The 11,624-nt window shown below is 44.9% G+C and overlaps 1 protein-coding gene across 1 annotated transcript; it reads right to left on the reverse strand.

The window, feature by feature from the left end:
* Positions 1-1,739: 1,739 nt before the first annotated feature.
* LOC308164196 (interleukin-17 receptor E-like protein) lies at positions 1,740-6,196 on the reverse strand (the record flags this gene model as incomplete). The annotated part of the gene is made up of 5 exons (XM_080538339.1): positions 1,740-1,757; positions 4,353-4,516; positions 4,729-4,783; positions 4,882-4,953; positions 6,119-6,196. 5 exons carry the CDS (start codon positions 6,194-6,196, stop codon positions 1,740-1,742), a joined length of 387 nt encoding a protein of 128 aa, XP_080394465.1.
* Positions 6,197-11,624: the final 5,428 nt, after the last annotated feature.

Here is an 11,624-nt window from a genome sequence, read left to right on the forward strand (position 1 = left end):
AGATGGGTCTTCAGTTTTCGACGGAAGATGAGTAGTGACTCTGCAGTTCTGACAGCCGTGGGCAGCTCATTCCACCAGCAGGGAGCCAGTGTAGTGAAGAGACATGACCGGGCAGCGCGACTGCCGTGTAGAGCAGAGGTGGAGGAGCGGAGTGCCCATTGCCTGTAGGTATGCAGGGGCTGTCCCTTTTGCTGCCTGGTAGGCAAGCACCAGGGTCTTGAATCTGATGCGAGCTGCTATCGGGAGCCAGTGAAGGGTGCGAAGGAGGGGGGTGACATGAGAACATTTGGGAAGGTTAAACACCAGACGGGCAGCAGCATTCTGGATGAGCTGCAGAGGTCTGATGGCGGAGGCGGGGAGCCCAGCCAGGAGTGCATTGCAGTAGTCAAGGCGGGAGATGACCAGTGATAGGGTCAGGAGTTGCGCTCCTTCTCTAGTGAGGAATGGTTGTATCCTTCTGATGTTGTAAAGGAAGAATCTGCAGGAGTGTGCTGTCGCTGCGATGTTCTCCGCAAAGGATAGGCGGTTATCCAGGATCAGTCCAAGGTTCTTGGCTGTCTGGGAGGGGGTTACAGTAGAGTTCTCCACTGTGATTGAGAAGTATTGGAGAGGGCACGCTTTCCCAGGGATGAAGAGTAGCTCAATCTTGTCAAGGTTGATGGTAGGCTGACAACCATGTAGAGATGTCAGCGAGACATGCAGAGACACATGTTGCCACATGTAGGTCAGCGGGGGGGAAGGACAGGAAGAGCTGAGTGTCATCTGCGTAGCTGTGATAGGAGAACCCATGTGAGGAGATTACCGAGCCAAGAGACTTGGTATAGAGGGAGAACAGTAGGGGCCCTAGGACAGAGCCCTGGGGTACCCCAGTGGTGAGGGTTTGTGGAGAAGACAACAATTCTCTCCAAGTCACCTGGTAGGAGCGACCCGCCAGGTAGGAAGCAAACCAGGAGTGTGCAGTGCCAGAGATGCCCAGTTCTGAGAGGAAGGAAAGAAGGATCTGGTGGTTGACTGTGTCGAAGGCAGCAGACAGGTCCAGGAGAATGAGAACAGAGGAGAGGGAGGAAGCTTGAGCAGAGTGGAGGGCCTCCATGAGAGCAAGGAGAGCAGTCTCGGTGGAGTGCCCTGCCTTGAAGCCGGATTGGTGGGGGTTCAGATGTTCCATCTTCCGGAGATAGTCAGTGAGTTGTTTAGATGCAGCACGTTCAAGTGTTCTGGAGGGGAAGGAGAGAAGGGATACCGGTCTGTAGTAGTGGACAGAGGACGGGTCAAGGGTAGGTTTCTTGAGGAGAGGCTTGACTCTGGCTATCTTGAAGGCAGCCAGGAAAAGATCCTGTGGATAACGAGGAGTTGATTACGGTGGTGAGGTAAGGAAGGATGTCGGAGGAAATGGATTGGAGTGGAAAAGGTCAAGTATTCCAGATGAGAGAAGCCTCTCTGACTGGATGTTGAAGTCACCCAGTAGTACGAGCGGAGTGCCATCATCAGGGAAGGAGCTGAGAAGGTCATCCATCTTATCTAAGAAGTTACCAAGCTGACCTGGGGGGGGGCGATAGATGACAACAATGTGAAGTTTGACAGGGGAGGAGACAGAAACCGTATGGAATTCGAAAGAGGATATTGACAGGTGTGACAGGGGAAGGACAGTATGTGACCACCGCGAGCTGAGGAGTCCTATGCCTCCCCCTCGACCAGAGGGTCTGGGGGAATGAGAAGTGTTTTCAGGTGAGATCCAGGTCTCAGTGAGAGCGAGGAAACTGAGGGACATGAACAACGCATATGCTGAGATAGCCTCAGCTTTCCGGACTGCTGACTGGCAGTTCCAGAGACCTCCCGCGACAATCATGTCATGGTCAGTGGAAGAAGGTGGATAGATGAGATTAGAAGGGTTGCGAGGGGGGATGTAGCGTCTATGTGTCCTCCTGAGTGTCAGAAGAACAGGAATAGGGAGAAAGCACATTGTGATATCAGAAGTTGGAATTGCTAAGTGTACTCAAAGTCGACAAATGTGATAGGAGATCCAGAAGAACAATCAAAAATGGAAGAGAAGTTACTTAGTAACTAAGTAAAGTTAGTACTTTGTATTCTTAGTGGCCCGGCCTTCCTCAATGGACTCCCACAGATACCTTGTCTTGTTGTCACAGAGGCTGTGTTCGGAATGGTATACTAGCATACTGCATGCTAGCATACTCAATGAGTATATACTGCATACTGCCTACTAAATTCATAATAAGTATGCGAAAACCAGCCGACCGTTTACACAGTATGCATACTGCCTCCCAGAATGCATTTCGCCGGGAGCGCCGAATTTAAACCTCAATTTTAAACCTCCATTGGCTAAAAGCTGTAATTTTGGCTTTACAAGTGTTAACGAAGCGAATTTACGAATGCACCCTGTGTTGCTTACATTGCTTACTTACGGAGTTCGACAGAAACATCATAACATAATTAATTAAGTTGTAAAATGATTTGGGGGGCCAATATCTTTAGCTAGCTCAAGTAACTAGTTTACTATATTGTTGTCTTAGCAGTTGGTAAAAGAACATGATTAAAATAAATATAAATGAGCAATAACATATCGTGGGCTTGTTGCAGGAAGCACAATACAACCAACTTGTCCGTCTGAAGCGACAATACTGGGATCATTCGTGATTGGGCTACAATCAGTCAAATACTAGGCGAACGTGTATGTAAGACACGAATAAACTTGGATTTCATGCATTTCAAGTGGCATATTTGTAATCATGACGACGTAGCCTTGTCTGCATTTCACCATGTTAATTCCCAGTATAGTGAAAATACCACCACTCATCCGTGATCAGACTTAGCTGGGGTGCTGCAGCTGAAGAGTATCAAATAGAGTGCAAAAAAGCAACATCTGCACACTCAAATCTGTGCAAAAAACGATGTTTATTGCAAGTTTTTGGTCCCCAGGCACAATGTAAACAACACCTGTATGACAAGTTTGTATGACGCAGTTTGACGAGGTTGCCAGATGGGATTGACAATTTACAGCCTAAACTTTCTATAACCTCAAAATCCAGTAGCCCATTCGGCGGTAACCCGCCCCATCTGGCAACCCTGGACGCGAAATGCATTTTGGGGAATCAGTACTCCAGAAGTGTACAGTCGTATCACACTTAAATTATTCAGAAAATATAGTATATATACTACATTTCTTGCATACTCAAATTTCGCATACTGTAGAGTGTGAACGCTCTCGCATACTCAAATCTACGTCTCATCTAGTATGAGTAGTATGCTAGTATGCTATTCCGAACACAGCCAGAGTCTTTGTGTCGCAGAGGCTGTTGCTCTCAGAGAGACCGGATATAAATGGAGGTTCAGTGAATGCAGCCCCTCCCAACTAATGATCACTAACGACCGGTCAGGTGTACTCACTCAGTCGAAATGTATGACACTAGTCACTAGGCAGTGGCTTTAATAGCTGCAGAAGTGTCGTAGACCCCTCCCAATGCAAATTGAGGGCTATCAGGCTTCAAACCCAGTTGGTTTCAGTTGAAAACCAGTTTGCAGGCTAATAGTTGTACCCCCACATAACTGTATACACCTCTAAACTACCGTACTTGCCATACTGTACCTATCACTATCACTGTCATGTTTTATATCACTATTTGCATTTATGGTTGGATGCTAAACTGCATTTTCGTTGTCTGGTACTTATATATTTATTTACATGTCTGGTACTTATATATATAATTATAAATATATTTGTGCGTATTCCAGTAGTACTGAAGGATATAAAGCAGTAGTATTACCTTGAAAATCTGCAAAAGGGCACCTGATCCAGGACCCTGATTCTGTGGTAAACTGAGGAGGGTAGATAGCTGTTAGCATTCAGTCCCCCCTCAGCACGAAAGCTGCTTGATCTAGCATCACATTTTACAAAGCAAAGGGAATGCAATAAGAGGCCAAGAAAAGTGATGGTTACCTTCATGCAAAGTTCTGGGTGTGGATCCACCTTGGAGAATGTTATCTGAAACCAAGGTGTAATGTGGTGGAGACTTTAGTGATGTGTTTAGGCTGTGTGAAGGATTCAAACAAACAGTAGTACTGCTCCCTAAGTGCATTATCATGATTGTGAGGGTCTTGTAACAGCAATGGCCAGTCATATCTGCAGACGGATGCGTGTATGCGTGGTGCATGCGTGTATGTGTATGTGTGTGTGTGTGTGTGTGTGTGTCTGTGTGTCTGTGTGTGTGTGTGTGTGTGTGTGTGTCTGTGTGTGTCTGTGTCTGTGTGTCTGTGTCTGTGTGTGTGTGTGTGTGTGTGTGTGTGTGTGTGTGTGTGTGTGTCTGTGTGTGTGTGTGTGTGTGTGTGTGTGTCAGTACCTTCTCTCTGCCGAGGGTCTGAGAGGCATTTGCTAGGTTCACACAGGCACTGCCTCGACCCTGCTGGCACAGAGAGACCACCACGGCAACCGGACACGCCGGTTCCCATGACAACGTCTCTTCCACAGGGTCAAAGTTCACTCCAGACCACAACTCCTCCAGACCTGTGCAAAAAAGCGGTCTTGGTCATAATTTATACAGCTGACCAATTATATTTACCCCAAGGAAGAGGCAAATGCCAGTGGTGTGTAGAATCACTGCTTGTTTTACTTTGACACAGCCTGAAGCTTGTTAAAGTGAAATTCAGTACAATGTTTTTTGTGAAAGACTGAAATAATAACAGTCTATTTAGACTCTACAGACAGACATGACTCACGTTCTTTAAAAGGGCAGACTTGAACTCTTGGTGCATCAAGCATGGCAGACCAGCCCTGTAAAAGGTCACAATAACAGTTTAGATATAATCTCAATCTCAATCACAATCCGTTAAAAGGTCATTTAGCCGAATTTCCATATTGAGAGGCATTACCTCGATACACAGACAGGGCAACGGTCTGGAATACTGCAGGGTGACATTCCTCCTCAGCTCTTCCTTCTTTAACTGAGTGGGAACAAGAATTAAAACATGTTATTATGTGGTCCCTTGTCCTGTCGTGCTGTGTTTTTGGTTTGTGTTCCCTTCAATGTCTTCCACTCTCATTCTCATTCAGTACAGGTGTCCATCTGACCGATTGGCCTGTCAACCCGTCCATCATCATTTGCGCACCTGTTCCGGACCAATCCGCCGTCTGTCCGCCTATCTAAAGCCTCTCCTGTCCTCTGTTCCCAAGTCGTTGTCTGTCGTGTTTTGTTTGACGGTGTTGCTTGAAAGTAAATTAGCCAAGCCACGTGTTTCTGTTTTGATGTTGTCTGGCTCTGGTTGAAATTATACATGGTATAATGTTTTTTGTTTACAATTGTTTACAGGACCAGAGGGGATAGGTAAACTTCCCAATTCATCACATAGCAACAGCTTTGTTATCAACTCTAGGATCGGAGTACCACCCCATGTATTCATGATTAGATCTGGTGTGGTTAGGTATCTAGGACTCTTTGTTCCCCTGTGACGCCTGTGATGTTTTTGTTAATACAAGACATACTTTCATTTTAGTTCTGGTATCATAGGGTTGTAATGTTCGCAATGCACCTACATTCAGCAGGATCGCCGCGTCATGTTAGGCCCTGGTTTTACCCCAGAGGGTAAAGGGTCGTAACAATGTTGATTTATGGTTTACTGTATTTGTTATTGTATCATCTGTGCTGATGCCAAACCCTCACTGTGCACCATTATACTGTGTGTTGTTGACTTTGAGTGTGGCTGTTTTATGGCACTTAATGGTACACCAGCTGTAAATGTGTTGCCATTAGATACGGTAGGTGTAACTACATAACATATGGTTTTCAGCCATAATCCAGAGTAAGTTAACAGAGTAAGTCTTCACTGAAGGACTGACTGCACAACATTTCTGCAGGTACATAGACATGCATGGGATTTGACTGACAGCTGAGAAAATGTGATCATGGTCATGGTCCCAAAAGTTGTTGTTTTTTTATGCATGAGCTGTATTCTTGTGACCCAAAACGTAAATAAAAAAACCCCTATATTTTCAGCCTGGACCCAGTATCAGACCTCAACCGGAGAAAAGGAATCAGTTGAGATCCTGACCCCATCGGTCTACGGCACACTGCCCTCTGCGAGCAGAAGATAGCGCCCCCCGTTGTCTCACCAATGCGCTGGCCCCTGTTCCTCTGCATGTGTAACCCCTGTGACAGAGCCTCAGGTTATAGTCTTTATCCTCCAGCATCTCGGACACTCTCACGGTCAACTGCTTCCTGTTCGGGTCCACAGTGTACGCTAGCCTGCCGGCTGATAGAAGCAGAGCAGATACAACACTCTGGTTTAGCCCTCTGCTGCCCCCACAGGCTGATGGAACATGGAATGTCTGCATGCAATGTGGAATGTATGTTGCGTGTTGGAATGTGTTGTGTGTTGAATATAAGCCTATTGAGTGATTTATATTAATTGTACACTCGTATTTTGACTACAGTATATGCAGAAGAGGAGATATTGTCAACTGCTTCCTGTTCGGGTCCACAGTGTACGCTAGCCTGCCGGCTGATAGAAGCCGAGCAGATACAACACTCTGGTTTAGCCCTCTGCTGCCCCCACAGGCTGATGGAACATGAAATGTCTGCATGCAATGTAGAATGTATGTTGCGTGTTGGAATGTGTTGTGTGTTGAATATAAGCCTATTGAGTGATTTATATTAATTGTACACTCGTATTTTGACTACAGTATATGCAGAAGAGGAGATATTGTCATCAACGGAATACACACAAAGCACACTTAGAAAAGGATGGGAGAACCCTTTTAGGTTCTATGTAGAACCCTCTGTGGAAAGGGTTCAACATGGAACCCAAATGTGTTCATAGGGTTCTCCAGCTGATGGGCAGCTGATGAAACCTTTTTGATTCTAGGTAGCACAGCTGCTAGGTGTATAAAGAGTGCATGGCATGTTGCTAACATGAAGAACATGGTTTGGAACATGATTTTTTTCTCCTGAGTAATAGAATAACAACTCTATAAAACCCACTGATGCATTCTGGGATGTTACTCCGAAGATCTTCACTGCTACAGTCTGAAATAAAGTGGGACACACACACACACACACACACACGCACACACGCGCACACACACACACACACACACACACACACACACACACACACACACACACACACACACACACACACACAGGACATCAGTTAAAGAAGTATTCAACCATAATAATAATCATGTACATCAGTTAAAGAAGTATTCAACCTTAATAATAATAATGTATACTTTATTGACCTCCAATGGGCAATTATATTTTTGCACCCTCCCCTGAGAAAGGACAGCAGCATTCTTAGTCAGTTCTCCCAACTGAGCTTTTGGGCTAAGAAGCATTTAGGGGTTAAATGCCTTGCTCAAGGGCACAACGGCAGTGGCAGGCAGCTTAGATATGACGCCAGCACACATCCGTTTCCCTCCTGGGGTGGGGACTGAACCAGCGACCTACCGATTGCTTGCAGGCCTCTCTAACCCCTAGGCTACCTGGCGTCCCAATCTATCACACAGAGCTGCTCTGTACAGGTGAGCTGCCAGAGGTATGAATTGACTGAGAACATAACAAGCGAAACCACTTTTTAAAAAAATATTTTGCAGTATATATGGGTGAGTCAATGGGTTTGCTATGCCGGCGGTGAGTCAGTGTGAGATAGCTTACAGATTCATCAATCTGGCTCTAATTTCTTTTCAAAGCTTTTTATGAAGCACCATAACATCCATTACAAAGCGCACGACGAGGAGAAAACTTGTACAGACACATTTCATATTCTGTCTAATTCTGAAGCCCACATTACAGGGGGCTGGTCACCTGTGGGTGCCCTGGGAATCACACAATGAATCCATGCATGGACGGCCTATTTACCTGGGACCCGGTAGGTACTTTTCCATGTCACGGCACAGTAATTAGGTACCGTTTTCAGAGTCACATGCAGGTCTTGACCTAGCCCGACATCAAAGCAATCACTCTGAACCTCCACCTTTAGAAGAGAAACAACAAACATGCAGTTCTGTCAACACGGCACCATGTTCTGAAGATCTTCCGATGCGTATCTGTTACCGTCAATAGAGATGTGATGTTGATGTTGTGTTACTGTTACTATAAACAGAGACAAGCGTTACTATCGACAGAAGCTGGATTACTTGTATACCATTGATCTAATTTACTACAGTACTGTATTGTATTATATATTATGTACTGTACACAGCATTTTTGCACTATTGAAGCCAGTGTCATATCCATCACTTTATTACTTTATCAATGTAGGGTTACGTTTTTACTTACTTGCGTTACTTATTATTATTATCATTATTATTATTATTATTTTATTATTTTTTTCTGATGTTGATGTTAGAGTTGTTACAAGCAAAACATTTTGCTTGGCTGCCTTAGTTTCTAGAGAATAAACCGGTTGGTCAAAGAAGGGTTTGTGTGTGTGTGTGTGTGTGTGTGTGTGTGTGTGTGTGTGTGTGTGTGTGTGTGTGTGTGTGTGTGTGTGTGTGTGTGTGTACATGTGTGTGTCAGTCAGTGTATGTAGTACTGTACCTGCTGTCCTGCCAGTCTCTCTCTAGCCTTTCTGGGAAAGTTGACAAGTCTGCAACCTCCCAGCATCCCTGTGGCCACCGTGCATATGGAGACACCTTGCATGTGCTCTGTAAAACAAACAAACAAACCAACCAGAGACATGAAGAGACTAGAGAGATATAGTGAGAGATAAAGAAGAGATATATACAACAATCATGCATCATATATCATGTCCTGCGTATCTGCCAACCAGTGATCTGTCACATCTAGTCCCAACAGACTGTGTACCGTGTCACATCCAGGTGATCGAATTGATTGGAGGAAACAGGCAGAAGAGCTGACCCTAGTTTAGTTTAGTTTTAGTTTATTTATTTAGCACACAAGAGATTGTGCAAGGAGGGAATGAAGCCCAGAAGGCTTGTACATAGTTCCACTCCCGTCAATATCTATGTTTCAAATAAACATCAAGGAACACTTAATGCCTATCAGAGGGGTTTACCCTTTCCAGCCCCCTGTGTAATCGTTACCATAGAGATCGTAGCTGATTAGAGGAAACAGGCAGAGCTGGCCCTATCAGAGGGGTTTACCCTTTACAGCCCCCGGTGCGATTGGTTGTTAAGTCTGACGTCAAAAGTGACGTTTAGCCATTTCCGGGTCCAAACCAGAAATTCTCCGCACCAGAGTACCAGTGAACTACAGCGGTAGAATGACAGTTTAATCGTTTTTTAGACTCGGATCTATTCATACAACAAGGGACACAATACTTTCCTGTTTTCTCCATATTGTCAGGGTATTTGAGCCTCGGAAAAGCACTATATAAATATAATTTATTATTATTATTATTTCGGCATTTCGAAGACAGCGCCTCAGCCAACGTTGGACCCGGAAACACGTCACGACTTAACAAGCGGATAGAGATCGCAGGAGAACAGAGAAACAGAGCAACATTGCTCTGTTCTATCAGGGCGCAGTCCCGCCCGCTATCCCCCTTTAGCATCCAAGGATGGAAGATTTCGGAGGCTCTATACACAAATTCCCTTCCTGTTTTTCCATTCTCTGTGTCTACCCTGAATGAGCAGGTATAGGTATATACAGGTATATATACTTACCACTAAGTAGCAGAGCAGTGTTGACTCTGAGGTGCAGGGAGCACCGCTGCCTGCCTTCACACCTCATGACTGTGGAGAGGCTCACGTTGTTGAAGACGGGGCCGTCCAGTTCTTCTGGCTGCTGCTTCCTGCATGGGGCAAACAGGTCTAGAGACAATGGGGAATAAAAAACAAGCATGCGGTGTGTTATTATTAAAGTGTTATTTGATAGGAAGAGACCTAAGCCTTCTTTCTGCATAGGGCAGTCTAGAGACAAAGGAGTCAGCAGTTTTATGATCTTAGCAGTTTTATGATCTTTTATTATCTTAGCAGTTTTATGATGGGAGGAAACCTTTTTAGGACAAAAAATGTAGTGTTCCATGAATGACCTGCTATGATTAAGGCAAAGATACTGCAGATAAAGTTTCAGTTTGCCCAAGGTTTCAGAATACAAAAACATCCTCAAAGAAGTGTTCCTAGTTCGGAAGGCCTCAAGAAGAGGTGTTTCCTAGTTCGGAAAGCCTAAAAAAAAAGGTGTGATTTGGACATTATGTGACACGTTCTAGTCTTTTGGTCCACATGTCGGCAACCAATCAAAATGTTCAGACTTTTCTTTTGAAACACGGAACTACGTTTCAACATTGTTGAGAATCACAACTCAAACTGGCAATGCAATGCAATGATTTCGGTGAGTAATCCCCACTGCTACCTAGTTAACTATAACACAACTTTACTAGCTGTTTACTAGCTGTGTTAGTTGACTAGCGATGTGTCATTGATTTTCAACAACACAGAAATGTATTCACATTTTTCAAAAGAAAGATCCGAACATTAAATCGGATGCCGACTTGCGGACCAAATGATCAGACTGCGTCACATAATGGCTACATGAAACTAGGGCCTCTGGTCAACATTGACCAGCAACAGATCAGTTCAAACTAGAATCAGGGTTCAATGAGGAGTAGATGTTAAATCATCTACGTTGGCCACCCCCCGTTTACATTTACGTTTTTGGCATTTAGCAGACGCCTTTATCCAAAGCGACTTACAACAAATACATTTGTCCAAGTAAGGAATCATCTATCCCTCAGTCATCGCAACAAAAATGTAAATGCTCGGGCCATAGGCAATTCAATTGGCAGTCATAATGCTAAAAGAAGGAAGAATGTTTTGGTTTTTGCAGTATAGAAACTGTACAGGTGGGTAGAAGGGATGGAGAGCCTTCAGGGACGTAAAGGTGATGCCTGAAGAGATGGGTCTTCAGTCTATGGCGGAAGATAGGAACTGACTCTGCAGTCCTGACAGCAGTGGGAAGCTCGTTCCACCAGCAGGGTGCCAGGTGACACATTGACCCCCCCCCCAAGAGTCAATGTGTAATTCGAACCGTGACTGGAATATCCATGCATCATGAATAGACAAATAACACAACCAGCAGCAACACAACACCCAAAACGAAACTTTGGTTAGACTCTCGGTACACCCTGTGATACAACACACTACGCATGAATACCCCGCTGATTATTTGATTACCGTGTCGCCTTTCACACATCTCTTTCTTCTTTTCGAGAGCCAGAACGTACATGTCACTTAGTCATTCCAAAGCCTTGTCATCTCTTTCATGTTAGAATGGTTTCATTGTCTGTGTCTCTCTCTACCTCTCCCTGACTCCCTCCCTGACCTGGTCATGCTCCCTGCATAATGAGAGTGAGTAGCTGATAGTTATAGTCTCTGATTCCACAACACATCGTTTCCCTGTTCCAATCCAGCTGGAGAAAGCTGACACTGATTGGTTGATAACTACGTAGTAAGTGTACTGTATGGGTGGTCCACTCTCCAACCAGTTTTCATGCATAATAGTTTACCCATTATTGATCCTGGGAGACCCCAAACATCAAACAACCACAAACATCCCTGAAGTATGGCGCCACAGACTAGCGATAGCTTGGCATGTTCATCAGCGTCGACAGGAGGGACATCAAAGGCACAGGCTTTGACGTGTGTGTGTGTGTGT

The sequence above is a fragment of the Nansenia antarctica genome (assembly GCF_963989245.1).
Source record: "Nansenia antarctica genome assembly, chromosome: 8".
Classification (NCBI taxonomy): domain Eukaryota; kingdom Metazoa; phylum Chordata; class Actinopteri; order Argentiniformes; family Microstomatidae; genus Nansenia; species Nansenia antarctica.